Source organism: Syngnathus scovelli, chromosome 5, assembly GCF_024217435.2.
Source record: "Syngnathus scovelli strain Florida chromosome 5, RoL_Ssco_1.2, whole genome shotgun sequence".
Classification (NCBI taxonomy): domain Eukaryota; kingdom Metazoa; phylum Chordata; class Actinopteri; order Syngnathiformes; family Syngnathidae; genus Syngnathus; species Syngnathus scovelli.
Genome location: NC_090851.1, coordinates 7,335,164 through 7,353,606, shown reverse-complemented (window position 1 = coordinate 7,353,606; position 18,443 = coordinate 7,335,164). Strand labels below are relative to the sequence as shown.

Sequence of the window (18,443 nt, the reverse complement as noted above, 5' to 3'; positions counted from 1 at the left end):
ATATTAATAATAGTAAAAATAATCTACTGAATTTCGATGTCCATGGATTAATGGTCTGGTTGGAAAGTTGCCCCTTTCAATATGGCCGCCACGTAGGCACGCCGGTTCGCTTGGCTGCAGCGGTGTGCCGGCGTATCATTATCACAACAGCGGGAAGTTTTATCGTCAGATAAAGCGCACGTTGGCTAACAGCTTCTCATCAGCTTCTTGCGTACGAGTAAGGTTTTAAGTCCTTTATCACCCCCACCCCCTGCAAAACTAGTGTGGCGCTATGTCGCAGAGAAAGAGATTGTCCAATTCTCAGAGCTCCTCACAGAGAAAAGTAAGTCGTCTCATATTTGCAGGTTATCAAATTCGTATTAATTATTTCGCAATAAAACGAGAAATGACCCTCATCATTGTAATATTTCCTTTTCTAGTTGTATGTAACTTTATGCAAACCCACACGCGCACAAAATGTCAACAACATGGCAGCCGGATTGATCGGTAGTTTAATTTGTCACTCAAACATGCACAGAGAAAAACAAATTAAGAATCTATAAATTATCTAAATGCATCGTAAGGGACGTATTTATAGCGCAGTTAAAAGGCATTTGTACTTGATCAAATCCATTACATTTTAAATATGAGCTATCATAGTGGGACCTTTAAGTTTTGGAACAAAATGAAAATGATGAGCTGAAAAAAAATACTAAATTTCTTTCTTTCCTTTCTCTGACACCAATTGTGCCAACCTCTCACAGAGACCACAAAGCTCATCAGGCACTGTGGGTGAGGATGAAGATGCAACGTACACTCAGCCGAGTGTGTCACAGGTCCAGAGAAACCTCGAGAAGCTCTCGCCTTCACAAGTTGACCAAAAGGTACGCACACTAATAACCAATATTAGACCATTTTCAGTTTCACGCAAATTCCTTGATGTTTTCTCCAGATAACTGAGGTGGTCCAGTACATCCTGGTAAAAGATCAGAAGAAGATACCCATACGGCGTGCAGGTACATGGAAGTCACAACACAATGCTACCACTTCCAATATTGTACATTGCAACAACATTTTCTATTCGGACAGCAATGCAATTTGACCAGGCTGTTTTGGTTTCAGACTTGGTGAAAAATGTGATCAAAGAATACCGAAATGTCTACCCTGAGATCATGAAGAGAGTGACCCACACCTTTGAACAGGTTTGTCTGGAGCAAAATATGGTGGATACTTTGTTGTAAACGGACCAACAATGACTGTGTATTACTGTTGTTTTTGTAGAATAGATAAGTTACTTTGTTCCAACGTTATTATTTCTGACACTTGTTAAATATTCTCTGTTCAGGTTTTTGGCCTTAAATTGGTCAATATAGACACAAAGAATCAATTGTACATCCTCATCAATAAGTTTGAGGCAACAGCTGGAGGACCGTCCTTCTGGTAAATCCTCCACAGATGGTTTTGCCTTTTGAAAGCCTTCAAAGTGACTCATTTGTTTGACATGCTCACCACAGCGTGGCCAACCCGAAGACGGGACTGCTCTTTTTCATCCTGAGTGTCATCTTCATGAAACAGGGCGTGGCCAAAGAAAGTAAGCCGCCACAATGCCTCTGCCATATCCCTGCCGTGCCGCTCACAAATGTATTTGCACCTGCAGGCTTGATATGGAACATGCTCGAAAAACTCCGCATTAACCCCACGTAAGATTTCCGTCATTTACCCACTGATGCTTGACTTCGACCTGGTGACGACACGAACCGTATTTGCAGGAAGAAACACGAGGACTTCGGCGACGTCAAGAAGATGGTCACAGATGAGTTTGTGCGACAACGGTAACGATGGCGCTTGCGATGGCACCGCAATTATGATGTTAATCCATTTTATTTATTTTCATCTTTCATACATTTTCTGTTCATCTGAGATTCAGCGCTGGTGTGTTCAGAGCCAGATCCTGTAAGACCATAGAGTCTGGTTTATACCACACCATACAGCAACATGGAGGAGTGCATACATGCATGCAGCCGTGAAGTCAGCATGTGTCTGCATTTGCACATACTCCACACATTTTTTTTTAACCAATTGGTCACTGCAGATGTTGGAATCTCTCTTTATAGAAAAAGACATTTAGAGCTCTATGTGTGTATATACTCAGGTATCTGGAGTATGTACTCATCCCCCACAGTGACCCACCCGAACACAATTTTCTTTGGGGTCCGCGTGCTGACAAGGAAGTCTCCAAGGCCAAAATCCTTCAATTTGTAGCAGAAGTATGTATCAAACTAGTGTGATGACCGTGATGTCATTTGTCATTTCTGCATTTCTATTTGAGCCTCAACACAAGTTCTTTTGAAATCGGTCACTATTATCTGCCAGTTTAAGGTTTTTGCCAACCTAACTGTTATTCTGTTGTACTCCTTTCAAGTGAAAATTTATCACAAAACATTTTAAATATGGTCAATTAAGGATTATAAATTTCAAAATTCCAAATTTAAAAATGTGAATCAATTTTCTTGAGACATTTGGGCGACATGTTTGAAATTTCAAGGCAATTGCCTGCATTTTCCTTCTGGTTAGTCCATCCTTGATTATTGTCAAATGATACATGGAACCACATCTATGTATGTAGTGTTAATGTTAAATTTTAAAAGCAATAGGATTGCTCATCTTTACTTTGTTAATGTGTGATAGCGTATAGCCATGCTGGAGACTCATTGCTAGGTGGTACGCCAACATTTAAGGTGATAAGATAAAAACGGCAAAAAAGTGTTTTTGTGTCTGTTTGAGTGAAAATTTGACTTGCCACTGATGTGTTTGTTTGCTTTTTGTCAGCTTCATGACCAGGATCCTCGGAATTGGAAACATCAGTACGCAGAAGCTCACAAGACTCAAGACAGCCAGCCGAGCTCGAGCAGCCGAAGATGAATTTTAGCCTTATAACTTTTTATGTATTTGTTTGTGAAAGCTTTAAAATTTTTGTCCTTCCAATGTCAGCATGTTTTAGTTGCCCTTCTTTAAACCTTCGATATCGAACAAGTTAGATCAGTTTGGAATGTTTTTATTTCTTAACTTCTAACTTTTCCAACTGTTTTTGAAATAAAATATTTTTGCATATATTTTGCTCTTGTTTGTCCTGTCCTCCATCCATTCATTTTCTGACTAATCCTCACGTCCGTGACGCCAACCCAGCTGTTTTTGGGCAATAGTCAGGGGACACTGAATTGCTTGCCATCTAATCATACCACATAAAAATTAGGCCCAGTGTTGCCTTAAATACAATACGTTGGGTCAAACAATGTATTATAATTTACTTATTGCGATAACAAGGTAGTATGTGCACAGACATTTCTAGCCAAATTCTTAACCATACTTTTACTGTCATTGATATTTTTTTTTATTTACCCATCGAATTGATATTTGACATTTACGATAACAATCGATCCGTGCATCACTTAATTGTTCGCGAAACTTGTGTCGCACGTGGAAGACCACAGGGGGTCTGCGCGATCCTTTTGCAAAGGCTGGAAGACGAGTTAGCATCACATGAAGTAACGCCCACTCTTGAAGACACGTGGATGTAGAAAGTATGAAGTGGCCTTTGTGCCTTGCAAAACTGGATAAGAGGTTCAAGGGTCTCGATTACTCCATTATTGCGTGGGAATGTTGCGCTCTCTGCGCGCGTATGTCTGGAACACACACCGGCGCTCATCATGAAGTTCGAGGACATTATCTCTGACGTCGGCGGATTCGGGAGGTTCCAGAAGATGATAATGACCATCAGCTTCATAAGTCGCTTCACACTGGCCTGCCACTTTCTACTCAACAGCTTCATCGCAGCGGTTCCCGCGCACCACTGCCTTGTCGCTGCCGGAGGGCTCTTCAGGAATCTGTCCCAGGCAGACAGGCTCGCCGTCAGCATCCCACTAGAGGAGGACGGCACCCGCAGCTCCTGTCGAATGTTCGCCGAGCCTCAGTATAATCTACTTTTCAACACGTCTGACGTCACTCAGGTGCTCACCTTGCCCTGTCTGGATGGGTGGGTGTATGATAACACTACCTTCAAGTCTACTCTGGCCACCCAGGTGACCTACATTACATTGTTTTACATTTTATCATTGTTTTTTTCCCCTGTAAACATATGAATGTGTTTGTATTAGTGGGACCTGGTGTGTGATAAAAAAAGCAGAAGCCAATCCACGGTCACTATCTTCTTTATTGGCATAATGTTTGGATCTATGACTTTTGGAAGTCTGAGTGACAGGTAACACTATGCAATCATTGCTTTTCACATTGACTTGTTTGCTGAGAGATTGATGGCATTTTATGGTTAGATTTTGATTCCCTATAAGGACTCCCTGAGAAAGTTATGATCATGCTTGTACACAGATTTGTGCACGGATATCTTCTTTAAATATTTGATTTTACCGTAATTTGTGAGGTTATAAAAATAAACAAAAAACAAGTCATTATGTCATCATTTGAGGGGCTCTGGACAAATGAAAGGGTAGTCAAGTCATTTTTTTTCACATTGCAATAACATGTTCTATCCACCCTTACTACTCTAAACATATGATGATAAATATTGCACTTGTAGAATACGAAATAAGCAAAAAATCCACCTGTTTCTTGCCATCTCAGCGGTCTGTCAATTGAAAATTAAGATGATGTGATTGTTCACATTTTCAAACAGTTCCCATGTGCCTATATAAAAGTTCTCTCACATCGAATGGTCTTGATTGCCATGTGTTGACTTCCTTGGTCCTCCTGCTCAGGTTCGGTCGGAGGATCATGCTGCTAACATCTTATCTCTCTGGAATGCTGTTTGCTCTCGCCAGTGCTTTCGCCACATCCTTCCTGATGTTTGCAGTGCTGAGATTCCTTACCGGCTTTTGCATGACTGGCACAGTCATCGTCTCTTTGGTTCTCTGTACAGTCATTTTAGATCATCGGATGACATTTTATGTTCAACTCAACCATTATTTGAGGACTTGCTTTTCTTATCCATCCTATACATATGTGTGTGTGTGCCCTTGTATTCTTCAACCAGGTGTGGAGTGGGTGGACATAGAGCACAGAAAGACGGTTGGAATTCTTGAGAGCTTTTCCTGGACATTTGGGAGCATTTGCTTCGTACCCATTGCTTACCTTGTGAACGACTGGAGGTGGTTGACTGTTGCCGTCACTTTGCCCGTCCTCTTTGGTGTCTTTACATGGAGGTATAACACAATAGATCAAAATATACAATGTATGTATATGCATCAGATTTTTTTTTTGAATATTTTTGAAAATTTCTTTTTTGTCTCTCTTTTTTTAGTTTTTAGTTTTTTTCCCCAATTTTCCCCACTTTTTGTGCAAAACATTCAAATCAACTGTCCAAATAGGTCTGATCCTCTACAAACCTGGGTTGTTTTGCACAAGCCCTCTGTTATTTAGTAAATGAAACATTGTGGACATAGTGACTGTGTAAATTCTTATTCATCCAGATTATGGTTGTGTGCAAAAGTCCAAACATGGACACTGGAGTGTTTGAAGAAGTTAACCTTTAATCCTAAAGTCTGTCCAATTTCCTTGATTAGACTTTTGCAGACCGTAGGACGTCGTATCAAACGAAAATTTCATTTACTTGTACTTGTATACAAATCATGGGAAGTAAATTTTCAATATTCTGGCCCTCAAAACTAAATGCAGTATTTTTTGTTTTGCCTTCGACCCCCAGGTGGATGCCTGAGTCAGCTCGATGGCTCATTGCCAACGGAAAGGTGGAGGAAGCTCATTTGTGTCTCGTCAAATGTGCCAAAATGAACGGCACTGAGGCGTCGTGTCATGGACTTCAACCTGAGGTTCGCGTTGTTCTCATAATCATAATGTTCTGATCCTCAAAAGTCACCAAGACTATTCCTTTGACTGTTTCTAGACTCTTTCCTCCATCGTGGTGACAGAGAAGAAAAGTCGAGTGTATTCCTACTTGGACTTGATGAGAACACCTAAAATGAGAAGATTGTCTTTGTGCACTGGTTCTCTTTGGTCTGTGCAATTTTTTTTTTTCTCCACATCCAATTGTGGGTTTGGGTTACCCAATGTTACAGCGCACTCTCTCGTTCCTAGGTTCACCATAGCAATTGCATTCTACGGCATCACCTTCAATATCAGCGGCTTTGGCCTTAATGTCTACCTCACTCAGTTGCTCTACTCATTAGCTGAAATGCCGGGCCAATTGTCCAGTTTCTTCTTACTGGACAGGATTGGCAGAAAGCCCACGGAGGTGGGAATGTTGACCTTGCTTGCTGTCTCACTCGGAATCAACATTTTGATACCAAAAGGTTGGTGTCATGGCATTTCCAATTATTGATCAAGATGTTATCATACTTAATGATTTCCATGACTTTCCCCCAGATATGTCAACCCTGAGAACAATGGTGGCAGTCGTAGGAAAAGGCTTTGCTTCAGCATCATCTAGTACCCTAGTGCTCTACTCTTCTGAACTGTTTCCCACTGTTGTCAGGTGCGCTTACATACCTTACATTTTATCACCACCAGGCTGTAGGATTCTGTAGTCTGAAATAAAGACCCGTTTTACTATTCAAGGTGTGTTTAGAACATTAACTCGAAGTAAATAGGAATGTCACTCGTATTGTTTCATGGTTTATCTGCCTTTATTTCAGTATCTAAAAGCAAAACACAAATGTGTATTGTATGTTTGTTTTAAAAAACATACCCAGTAAGAGAACCTTGATATACATTTACTCACACTTCCTATATTGAGGAAAACAAAATTACAATTTGATCATTTTAAACTGCTGAGCGATACATCCAAGGCTTCTATTTGCATAAAATCTGGAGCAGCCCAGGGCGCACCTCACCTCTTGCCCAAAACTAGCTTCCTCTAACCAGGTCGTGACTTGGCACTCATAGTGCCAGTCATGATTCTACAGTTTAGAATCTAAACAGTCTGTACTGTAATTTTTATGTTAAAGGCAAAACGGGATGGGCTACAACTCTTCTATGTCTCGAATGGGTGTAGCCCTCACTCCTCTGGTCCTTTTACTGGATGACGTCTGGAAGGACCTGCCCCAACTCATCTTGTTCTCCTCAGCTGTCCTGTCAGCAATCCTGGCATCGCAGCTGCCAGAGACACTCGGCCGCTGCCTGCCAGAGACAATTGAGGATGTTGAGGGGAGAAAATAGGCCCGAACTGTGGTTCCACCTGTACTGTTCAATGATTAAAATTTCATCATAGCTTGTGAAGCATAACGTCTGTCCAAGGCCAAGTATAAGAGATCAAATGTGATTTTTTTTTTTTTTTCTGACTGCAAGGTGCTATTTTCAGCTTAACATTCACATTCATGAAGACTTGAAGCCACTCATGAAGCCTTTTTATCTTGATCTTTCCTAGATTCAACTGGTAAATGAATGCTTTAGAAGGAAGTTGATTTGTATTACATCAAGTGCATTTCTGTCATGATATTCACATTGGTATTTAAAGCATCAAGATGTAGTAGGTCAAAGCTCCTATATTAAAGACACAAAGCCAACAGTCAACAGTTCCCTACAGGAAAACAACAAAACAATACTGTTAATAATAATGTTCATTGTTGAAAATGACTGACCTGTGGTCTTTTCAATTTCTGTCATTATAATGGTAAATTTAGCTGAGCAGAGGTGTGTGTGTCCGTAGAGGGGGATCCAAGAGCTGGAAGGGAACAACAAAGAGTCAGAGTTCATGGAAAACAAGGTGAAGATCAAACAGGCAGACCGGAGACTCAGCATAGACAAGTAGGGTTGACTTGGATAATTGCTAAATGCGCGGCCATAGAGGAGATTGCATAGGCAAGCCCTCAGGCGACGAGCCGCTGGCAGCGCGCTCCTTAAAAGCCTTCCCCTAACGAGCCTGATCAGCCATACCTGTGGGGATAAGCCACACCTGTGGGTCCTCCTCCACTCTGCTCACGGCTGCCCCACTGTGGATAAGAGAAAAACCTTCCGGACCCTGTCACACACATGACACTAAATCCAGCGAGGTGGTTTTTCACCTCTACACAAGTTATTTTGAAATCTCTCACTATTAGCTGTTGAGTGACTATTAGTAAGTGATATCGACATCTAGGATCAAGTCAAGTCAAGTCAAGTCAAGTCAAGTCAAGTCAAGTCAAGTCAAGTCAAGTCAAGTCAAGTCAAGTTTATTTGTATAGCCCTAAATCACAAGCAGTCTCAAAGGGCTTCACACAGACAAACAAATTGTCAATTATTCTCAAAGCATTCCCTGATCTTAAGATCACAATCTGAATTTAAGGTTCACAATGGATCCGTGCATCACTTAATTTTTCGCAAAACTTGAGTCGCACATGGAAGACCGCAGGGGGTCTGCGCGATCCTTGTGCAAAGGCTGGAAGACGATGTAACATCACATAAAGTAACGCCCACTCCTGAAGACACGTGGATGTGGAAGTGGCCTTTGTGCCTTGCTAAACTGGATAAGAGGTCCAGAAGTCTCAAGTACTCCTTTCTTGCGTGGGATTGCTGCGCTCTCTGCGCGTGTATGTCTGGAGCACACACCGGCGCTCATCATGAAGTTCGAGGACATTATCTCTGACGTCGGCGGATTCGGGAGGTTCCAGAAGATGATAGTGGCCATCAGCTTCATAGGGCGCATCACACTGCCCTGCCACTTTCTGCTCAACAGCTTCATTGCGGCGGTTCCCGCGCACCACTGCCTTGTCGCTGCCGGAGGGCTCTTCAGGAATCTGTCCCAGGCAGACAGGCTCACCGTCAGCATCCCATTGGAGGAGGACGGCACTCGCAGCTCCTGTCGGATGTTCGCCGAACCTCAATATCATCTGCTTTTCAACACGTCTGACGTCACTCAGGTGCTCACCTTGCCCTGTCTGGATGGGTGGGTGTATGATAACACTACCTTCAAATCCACACTGGCCACCCAGGTGATCTACATTACATTGTTTTACATTTTGTCATTGGTTTTCCCTTGTAAAGATGTGGAATGTGTTTGTATTAGTGGGACCTGGTGTGTGATAAAAAAAGCAGAAGCCAATCCACGGCTACTATCTTCTTTGTTGGCGTAATGTTTGGAGCTGTGACTTTTGGAAGTCTGAGTGACAGGTAACACAATGCAATCATTGCTTTTCACGTTGACTTGACTGCACAGAGATGATGGCATTTCATGGTTAGATTTTGATTCCCTTGAGAAAATTATGATCATGCTTGTACACAAATCTGTCCATGAAGATTTTATTCAAATATCTGATTTTACCGTAATTTGTGAGGTCATAAAAACAAACAAAAAACAAGTCATTATGTCATCATTTGAGGGGCTCTGGACAAATTAAAGAGTAGTCAAGTCATTTTTTCCCCTTCGCAATAACATGTTCCATGCACCCTTACTAGTCTAAACATTGTATTCTGATCAATATTGCACTTGTAGAATATGAAATAAGCAAAAAATTCACCCGGTCTCTCACATCGATTGGTCTTTCAAAACACACAAAGAATGCGGGCTGAGGTACTGTCTTCTGCAAATTGAGAGTGTAGCTTTTGTTACCATGACGACCACGGGAAGCGCTAAAGCATCGGGACAAAGCGAGGGTTACTTCATGCTGCCATGTGAGCAACACATCTAAGCGACTCTTTCTTTGTACTGACAAAAGAGCCGGTGTGTCCAGACTGCCAATGAATGGTGCTTGCGCAAAGTCCAACCGTCCATCCATACCACGCGGAATCATTTGACCTTGACCAATAAATGAACAGGAAGGGTTAGCTGACCTCTTGATTGCCATGTGTTGACTTCCTTGGTCCTCCTGCTCAGGTTCGGTCGGAGGATCATGCTGCTGACATCTTATCTCTCTGGAATGCTGTTTGCTCTCGCCAGTGCTTTCGCCACATCCTTCCTGATGTTTGCAGTGCTGAGATTCCTTACCGGCTTTTGCATAACTGGCATAGTCATCGTCTCTTTGGTTCTCTGTACAGTCATTTTACATCATCAGATGGCATTTTATGTTCAACTCAACCATTATTTGAGTTGCTTTATTTATCCATACTATACATATGTGTGTGTGTGTGCCCCTGTATTCTTCAACCAGGTGTGGAGTGGGTGGACATAGAGCACAGAAAGACGGTTGGAATTTTTGACAGTCTTTCCTGGGCATTTGGGAGCATTTGCTTCGTACCCATTGCTTACCTTGTGAACGAATGGAGGTGGTTGACTGTTGCCGTCACTTTGCCCGTCCTCTTTGGTGTCTTTACATGGAGGTATAACACAATGGATCAAAATATACAATGTATGTATATGCATCAGATTTCTTTAAATAGTTTTGAAAATTTCTTTTTTCTCTTTTTTTTTAATTTTTTTCCCCCACTTTTTGTGCAAAACAGTCAAATCAACTGTCCAAATAGATCTGATCCTCTACAAACCTGGGTTGTTTTGCACAACCCCTCTGTTATTTAGTAACTGAGACATTGTGGACATAGTGACTGCGTAAATTCTTATTCATCCAGTTATGGTTGTGTGCAAAAGATTAATTAAGAACACTGGAGTGTTTTGGGTGGTTGAAGAAGTTAACCTTTAATCCTAAAGTCTGTCCAATTTTCTTGATTCAACTTTTGCAGACCACGGGACGTCATATCAAATGAAAATTTTATTTTCACACTGCAGCTGTGAGCAATTGTTTCAGAAATCAAAGTACTTGTATACAAATCATAGGAAGTCAATTTTCAATATTCTGGCCCTCAAAACTAAATGCAGTATTTTTTGCCTTTGACATCCAGGTGGGTGCCTGAGTCAGCTCGATGGCTCATTGCCAACGGAAAGGTGGAGGAAGCTCATTTGTGTCTCGTCAAATGTGCCAAAATGAACGGCACTGAGGCATCGTGTCATGGACTTAAACCTGAGGTTTGCGTTGTTCTCATAATGATAATGTTCTGATTCTCAATAGTTGCCAAGACTATTCCTTTGACTGTTTCTAGACTCTTTCCTCCATCGTGGTGACAGAGAAGAAAAGTCGAGTGTATTCCTACTTGGACTTGATGAGAACACCTAAAATGAGAAGATTGTCCTTGTGCACTGGTTCTCTTTGGTCTGCGCATAATTTTTTTTCTCCACATCCAATTGTGGGTTTGGGTCACACAATGTTACAGCGCATTCTCTCGTTCCTAGGTTCACCATAGCAATTGCATTCTACGGCATCACCTTCAATGTCAGCGGCTTTGGCCTTAATGTCTACCTCACTCAGTTGCTCTACTCATCAGTGGAAGTGCCGAGCAAATTGTCCAGTTTCTTCTTACTGGACAGGATTGGCAGGAAGCGCACGCAGGTGGGAATGTCTACCTTGCTTGCTGTCTCTCTCGGAATCAACATTTTGATACCAAAAGGTTGGTGTCATGGCATTTCCAAGGATTGATCCAGATGTTGTCATACTTAATGATTCCCGTGACCTTCCCCCAGAAATGTCAACCCTGAGAACAATGGTGGCAGTCATAGGAAAAGGCTTTTCTTCAGCATCATTTTGTACCACAGTGCTCTACTCTTCTGAATTGTTTCCCACTGTTGTCAGGTGCGCTTACATACCTTACTTTTTTTCATCAGCAGGTTGTAAGTTTCTATACTGCCTTTATTTCAGCATCTAAAAGTTATACACATAGTGCCAGTCACAATACTAAACTATCTGTGCTGTAATATTTATGTTCAAGACAAAACGGGATGGGCTTCAACTCATCTATGGCCCGAATGGGTGTGGCCCTCGCTCCTCTCATCCTTTTACTGGATGACGTCTGGAAGGACCTGCCCCAACTCGTCTTGGTCTCCTCAGCCGTCCTGGCAGCAATCCTGGCATCGCAGCTCCCAGAGACACGTGGCCGCTGCCTGCCAGAGACAATTGAGGATGTTGAAGGGAAAAAAATAAGCCCAAACTTTGGTTATACCTGTAATGTTACCTGATTAGAATTTCATCATACCTTGTGAAGTTGGAGCAACGCCTTTGACATCCTGTTTTTCTCACATTCTCACTCACGTAGCCTTGCGGCTTTTATCCGGTAACTTTATCTTTTGTGGATTCAACTCGTAAATGAATGCTTTAGAATGAAGTTGATGTGTAACATCAAGTGCATTTCTGTCATGACATTCACATTGGTATTTAAAGCATCAAGGTGTAGTAAGTCAAAGCTCCTTTAATAAAGAAACAAAGCCAGCAGTCAACAATTCCCTACCGTAAAACATCAAAACAATGCTTCTTTTGAAAATATTTATAGTGATCCAATGCTTGCTGATATTTCTTTCCGGCATTACAGTTGAAGAATGGACAATGTGGGAGACAACTGAAAGCTAACAAAAAAAAAATATATATAAAAAAAAATCCAAACGCTAAAGAGTCAACAGTTTTAAGATACGATGATACAGAAAGATCTAAAACTATATGGTATGCTGTCATTTTTTCAGGACAGTTATTGGTTAACGTTTAGTACTGGGAATACTCTTTGCTCTCTAGTTTGGCAACGATTCGCTCCAGCTGTCGTTTAGCTTCACATTGTGGGAAGTTACTCATTTCGTAGTACTGGGGGGCAATCTTGACCAGCCTGCAACACAAGAGACAGCATCAGAAACCGCACTTGAACTGACGGACGACCATGACCCTATCGATTACTTTAGCTCACCACTCTGGTTTAATGTCTGTGCAAGTGCGAATGTAGTTCTTGGTGGTGAGGACAAATTCGTTGTAGAGCACCCATTCGGGCTTGTGGTCCAAGACTGTTGATGGGTGCAGTTGGACTACTTGGTTGTCTTTGACTGTGAGGTAATGACCAGTTCGTTCCAGATGAGCCACCTGCAGCACAGACAACAAGCAAGTCAATGCATTGTAAAATTCAATTGAGCCAAACAGTATCCAGGCTGCATTCACTACATTTAAGAAACTAAACTTCAGAAGTGAGGACCACTCCAAATGCTTTGGTGGATTTGGTTTGAAAACAAACACTTATGGAGTTAGTATTTGTTGGAGCTGACGGTCCGAACGTCGACCACCACGTTGCGCACCGGCATTACCAACCTGCATGAAGAAGCCGGTGCAGAGCGCTCTGCGAATATTGATGTAGTAGTCTCGACTGGTGAACTCTGTGCTCCGGCGGGGCAGATTGAAGCGATCCATGATCCTGGACAGCTGCTGCCGCACGTTGTCGGCTGACATCAACGAGCGGTAGTTGACAAAGTTGTCATAGCACCACTGGTTCGCCTCATGGTCTGAAGGGGAGGACAAAAAGGTAATTGATTTCAAGCTAAGACAGTGACAGGCATGCGCAACACCTTGTGTTGTGGACCAGCTTAGTGACTGACACTCACTTTGCTTGAAGGCGTGGTAGACATTGAGCAGTGTCAAGTGGTCGCCGTCGATGTGGGCGAACCTCATCTTGGACTCGTCGGCGGCCTTCTTAGCCTCCGTGGGGCGAACAAAACACTGTGGGACTAAACAAGGTTGGTATGGGCCCCAACAAAGCCGCCCACAGGGATGAGTCAAAAATTCACAACACAATAGAGAAAAGCCTAAGAGGTGACAGCTGGGAGTGGCACAACCACAAGCTCTATCGAGGGGGGGGGGGGGTCTGCAGCCTTAGCTCAGAGACGGTTGGGGGAAGTTCATTAAAGCACATCTGGAAAGCAAAAGTTTTCTTGCGCTTCTAGTCATTGCATAGAAGTTTTCGAGTCACCGGAGAGTTTAAGTGGATACATTTTTGCGGATCAAACAATTTGTGCACATGCTAAGGGTTCAGCTAACATGGCCACAGCGCCTGATCGCCAAGTGAAGGTCTTGATTTTTCTAAGTTTGATTCAATATACTATTCATTTAAATTTGGCAAGTTTGTTAACACTTCTCTGCACTGTGTGAAATTCATAAGACATTTACATTTTCTCATCACAAGGACCTGAAACGGTTTAGTTACTATTAAAATGCATCAATTGACATTTCTATCCCTTAGCCTCTCAAAGACATTTGGGACTTTTTTGTGGGGGAAGTTCTAATAGTTTGAAAGCTGAAATGACGCACACTAATAGTGCCATAGTACACAAAAATGATACAGCAGAACCACTAATTTTCAGACGTGAAATCCAAGTGCTGGCCTGTGACGTCTGAGTATTCGACATATTCCACCCTTAACAGACGCATTCATTTATTCTGAGTTGGCCTTGGAAATTCTATTACTTGATGCTCAAACGAAAAACAGCACGCTTCAACTTAATTTTGTATTTTATTTTTGGATTAACAGTTCTTCTCTGCTCAAGTATTGAGACCCTTTGAACCCATGTGAATTGATGTGGATTCATCAGGGACTCTGAGCGGGCCCGGTCCTGGCCATTACCTGACAACATAGCGGTGATGGAAAGGATCTCATTGGAGCAGTTGAACTCGCAACTTGCGATGACCATCTTGGCAAGCTGGGGGTCGAGGGGGAACTCTGCCATCATGGAACCCAGCTCAGTCAGGTCACCGTCATCATTGAGAGCCGCCAAGTAGTTGAGTAGCTCCAGGGCTCTCATCAGTGTCTCAGGAGCTGCAAGGAGGTCAAGGAGGTATGACAACACCATCAGGGATGAGACACCTTCCACCTCACTGATTTGAGCGCTTTGTACACTGGACAGTCTCACCTGGTGGATCCATGAAGTCAAAGTGCACGAGGTCATCGATGCCCAACTTTTTGAGTTGCAGCACCACAGACCCCAAATTTGAACGCAGGATTTCTGGATACGTGTTATCCTGAAAAGGAAAGCATGATCAGTACAATCTTAGAGGAGCTATTGAAAAGGAAGAACAGCATTTTAGCATGTCACCTGCATCTCTGTTTTGTAGGCTTTTTCTGTATAAAGGCGGAAACATTTCCCTGGACGGGTTCTGCCGGCTCGTCCTGCCCTCTGCTGAGCAGAAGCCTTACTGATGGCTGTGACAAGCAGCGACTCCACTCGGATGCGAGGGTTGTACACCTGCAGACAAATTTGTAATCACATTATATCCAATATACTGTGTGTAAGATTCAAGTGAGATTTGCCCATCTCAAACTAATTTGGGCTGCTCCACAATAAGTTCTGCTGCACAGCCCACCTTCTGTTTGGCAAAGCCAGGATCGATGACAAAGACTACGCCGTCAATCGTTAGAGAGGTTTCAGCAATATTTGTCGATACCACAACCTAAAACAAAGAAACAAACAAACAAACTGTTAACAAGTTTTGAAGTGTTTTTCTGGCAAGTTTTTGTTTTAAAGTTAAATTAAAATTAGCTCAAGTTAATTGGCAAGTGAGGGAGTCACACTGCACTTGAGAAAAGAATGCTTGGTGTATAATTATAAACCACCGATTTCTATTGCTGCTGGTATGTGTGCAATATTGTAGCTTCATGTGTAGCTTTTGTACGTCGACATAGTGTGAGCAGTGCACATCAGTGAGGATGCACTTTGCACCTAGCCTTAGGTCAAACTTGAATTATTAAACCAATATACCTTTCTTCCTATAGCACCATTGGGTTTCCGCGGGGGTGGCGGCTCAAAGATCCTTTGCTGCTGCTGTGGTGGCAATGTGGAATACAGTGGAATAATTTTGATGTCCCCAACTTCAGGCCCGAGGTCATCAACCTCACGCTTGATTCGTTTGCACGCTTCATCAATTTCCTACAGAGGAAAACGTTTATTTTTGAGGACATTAAAGAAACTGACAACACTGGGAAAATCTAAGTTGAATGCCATTCAAGTGGTATGATTTGGATATCGAACAAAACTGTGTGTCAAACATCTCTTCATGAGTATCATATTTTCCTGTTCCCTCTCATTAGGTGCCATCTTCAACAGGTAACTCTTTCGACTTTTATTGAATGGCGGGAAATTTCAATACTTACAAAGAATTTTTCCTGAGATATTAACTGTACAGTTGAAAGAGGTTTTAAGGACAATGCCATGTTTGAGGTTAAAAGTCAAGCATGCTCTCACCTCTTGACCGGTGAGGAAGAGAAGACAATCGCCCTCGTCTTCCTCACACATGTGAATCTGGATGACCGTGCGAATGGCAGCCTCGAGGTAGTCTCGCTCCGGCTCAGGCGTGTAGAAGATCTCTACCGGGTGCGTGCGGCCGGGAATCGTCAACAGGGGGCAACTGTCAAAGTACACTTGGAACTTCCCTGCATCCAGAGTAGCGCTCATAACTATCACCTGAGCAAAAAGAGAACATCCTTGGTGAGCTTTTTTTTTATAGCAAATATTTCCCCTTCAAATTTTCTTGAATATAAAAAAAATTGCACAATTACTTTGACTTAGTCTTTTTTTAATGCAATTGGTAAGGGCCTCAGAAGACTAGAAAACAGAAATGAACTCTGATTGAAAAGGTTCTGCACATGTAAGTATATTTCATGGGGTCTTGCAAGAAAATTTAATTTGGCTGCTTCTTTCACGCTAACTTTGAATCAAAACTTTCATGTCGCTCCACGGCAACTGTGACGGCAAACAACATGGGGATTGGACATTAGTTTAAATTAGTGGCTCCTCAAATTCCAAATATGCGAGGACATACAAACCTTCAGATCTGCTCGCTGACGCACCACCTCCTTCAGCACTCCCATCAGAATATCAGTGGCGAGTGTTCGTTCATGGGCCTCGTCGAGTATAATCACTCCGTATCTCTCCAGAAGAGGGTCATTCATCGCCTCTCTTAGCAACATACCATCTGTCATGTACCTAAATAAACAGAAGATGGAATCAGACAGGTGGATATGTGTTGTTTTGAAAATAATTGAATGGAGCCAGCGACTTACTTTAGAATTGTTTTGGCAGAACTGCAGTCTTCAAATCGGATGGAGTAGCCCACTTCCTGTCCAAGCATCACGTCCATTTCGTCTGCCACTCTTTGGGCCACGCTCATGGCTGCCACTCTCCTTGGTTGAGTACAAGCGACAGCCCTCTTCGGACCAGGAATGCTCCTTACCATGTCCACACACCACTGAGGAATCTACAGGTAAAAGCAAAAGTCCCATGAATTCCATTGCAATTTCAGTTGAATTGCATTTTGTGTGTGGGTTTTCTCACCTGTGTTGTCTTGCCGGAGCCAGTCTCTCCAACAAGGACAAAGCTCTGATGGCGTGTGATGATGTCACTGAAGTTTTCCTTGTATTCCCAAACGGGAAGCTGTAACCTTTTCTTAAGGATCTCATAATAGCGAGGCGTGTGCGGCAGGTTGGTGAATGGATTGATCTGCTGCTGCATGGCCATCTGCTTCAGCTGAGGCATGGTGATGATGGGCGGTGTGCTTTTAGGTGGTGCACTTGAAGACTTCACATCTCTCTCACGGTCCCGGTCTCTGTCACGGTCCCGGTCTCTGTCCCTGTCTCTGGAATGATCCCCACGGTCTCGATCTGAGTCTCTGTCACGCCTGTCAGTGTCAATTAAATGCAATGTTAAATTAGTCATATGGTCTGCTGATGTTTAACTATACTTCGAAATGGCGTTGGGTCAATTATTAGTTTCAAAACTTGTTTCTGATGAGAAATAAAAATCTAGAATCCTAGAATAATTCAAATAAACTATAACCTGTTGTTGACTAAGGTCATTGTCACTTGCTTTTCTACTAATGAGGGTGAAATCAGATTTTTGTGAATAATAATAAAAATCGACAACTTTGGTTTAGAGCCTGACATTGAAGCCTCTGAAATTATATATTGGTTGAGCTCTCTGCTTTTAATACAAATTTAACAGGCAAGCTGACCTCTTTCTATTGACAGTTGAGCCAACATTAGCTCGTACTGGGGAATGCGGGAATTATATTTTGAATACACTGCCTGACAAGATACCGTATTAAAGCTATTTAAAGGGGCGTAATTTGTACAATTTTGATGTATGTAGACCATGGGATGAACGGCTTTAAAGACGTAATTTAACAAAATGCTCTCGTTTGCCGCTTGGGCTAGCGTGCTAGCTAGTTAGCTTAGCTAGCAGGTATGGCTGCTAGCATCCCGCTAACTTCATACACGTGCCTCAAACTCGTATCGTGATGCGAGCTAATGCAAAACACTCCAAACGTTCACGTATCACCTTGGGCGCAATAAAGATTACTTAACCAGCATGTCGCCGAGTCACCACCACCAGCACAAACCGCTAAGGTTAGCTATTTATCTCTATTCCCATTAAATCACAACGTAGGCTTCTAGCCAACTCGCAACAGCCCGCGAGCGTCTAAAATGTTTCAATGGACGCGTTCGTTTAGCGTCACACCTACCCTTCGGATCTCTTCTTACTGGAGTAGTCATCACCCAAATCCAAACGATGTCTTTTGGACATCTTTGTGAGAAAACGGCGTACCTTTTAATAATCAATAACGGCGGCCACTACTTCACCCGGTTTAATGCAACGGCGTTTCCTCATTGGGTTCTTCCTTGTTAGTATTCTGTTTAGTAGCGTCGTAGTTGCATTACCGCCGCTAGCTGGTCGGGAGTAAGAA

The 18,443-nt window shown here is 42.7% G+C and overlaps 3 protein-coding genes and 1 non-coding gene across 4 annotated transcripts; 3 read left to right on the top strand and 1 right to left on the bottom strand.

Annotated features, from left to right (window-relative positions):
- The first annotated feature begins 68 nt into the window (after positions 1-68).
- Positions 69-3,092, top strand: ndnl2 (necdin-like 2). Its single transcript, XM_049719915.2, has 10 exons — positions 69-322; positions 744-863; positions 932-995; positions 1,102-1,181; positions 1,325-1,419; positions 1,494-1,570; positions 1,637-1,679; positions 1,749-1,811; positions 2,132-2,246; positions 2,809-3,092. The coding sequence occupies exons 1-10, from the start codon at positions 272-274 to the stop codon at positions 2,899-2,901; spliced, it is 801 nt and encodes a 266-aa protein (XP_049575872.1). The 5' UTR covers positions 69-271; the 3' UTR covers positions 2,902-3,092.
- LOC125969682 (small nucleolar RNA SNORA11) lies at positions 1,909-2,044 on the top strand. The gene has a single exon (XR_007481678.1). It is a non-coding gene; the product is annotated as a small nucleolar RNA SNORA11 (small nucleolar RNA).
- Positions 3,093-3,576: 484 nt separating the features above from the next.
- On the top strand, positions 3,577-12,170 carry LOC125968637 (uncharacterized). Its single transcript, XM_068650647.1, is given in 18 exon segments — positions 3,577-4,058; positions 4,134-4,237; positions 4,749-5,192; positions 5,693-5,816; positions 5,891-6,000; positions 6,082-6,296; positions 6,370-6,478; positions 6,951-7,158; positions 7,652-7,749; positions 8,396-8,912; positions 8,987-9,090; positions 9,794-10,008; positions 10,011-10,236; positions 10,753-10,876; positions 10,951-11,060; positions 11,141-11,355; positions 11,429-11,537; positions 11,674-12,170. Coding segments are annotated over 18 exon segments (3,651 nt in total). The 5' UTR covers positions 3,577-3,686; the 3' UTR covers positions 11,921-12,170.
- On the bottom strand, positions 12,133-18,389 carry LOC125968635 (ATP-dependent RNA helicase DHX15). Its single transcript, XM_049719910.1, has 14 exons — positions 18,222-18,389; positions 17,036-17,378; positions 16,765-16,958; positions 16,528-16,687; positions 15,947-16,165; positions 15,464-15,631; positions 15,069-15,155; positions 14,801-14,950; positions 14,618-14,726; positions 14,332-14,523; positions 13,316-13,438; positions 13,026-13,216; positions 12,634-12,803; positions 12,133-12,555 (listed from the first exon to the last, which is right to left on the bottom strand). Exons 1-14 carry the CDS (start codon positions 18,281-18,283, stop codon positions 12,438-12,440), a joined length of 2,286 nt encoding a protein of 761 aa, XP_049575867.1. The 5' UTR covers positions 18,284-18,389; the 3' UTR covers positions 12,133-12,437.
- Between the last annotated feature and the right edge of the window lie 54 nt (positions 18,390-18,443).

Excerpts from the sequence above, each read along its gene's own strand:
- ndnl2 (XM_049719915.2), top strand. The coding sequence starts at position 272 with ATGTCGCAGAGAAAGAGATTGTCCAATTCTCAGAGCTCCTCACAGAGA. Across the intron at positions 323-743 it reads AGAGCTCCTCACAGAGAAAA|AGACCACAAAGCTCATCAGG; the intron begins GTAAGTCGTCTC and ends AACCTCTCACAG. Across the intron at positions 1,182-1,324 it reads TGACCCACACCTTTGAACAG|GTTTTTGGCCTTAAATTGGT; the intron begins GTTTGTCTGGAG and ends TTCTCTGTTCAG.
- LOC125968635 (XM_049719910.1), bottom strand. The coding sequence starts at position 18,283 with ATGTCCAAAAGACATCGTTTGGATTTGGGTGATGACTACTCCAGTAAG. Across the intron at positions 17,379-18,221 it reads AGTAAGAAGAGATCCGAAGG|GCGTGACAGAGACTCAGATC; the intron begins GTAGGTGTGACG and ends TGACACTGACAG. Across the intron at positions 13,217-13,315 it reads CTACCACGCCTTCAAGCAAA|ACCATGAGGCGAACCAGTGG; the intron begins GTGAGTGTCAGT and ends CCTCCCCTTCAG.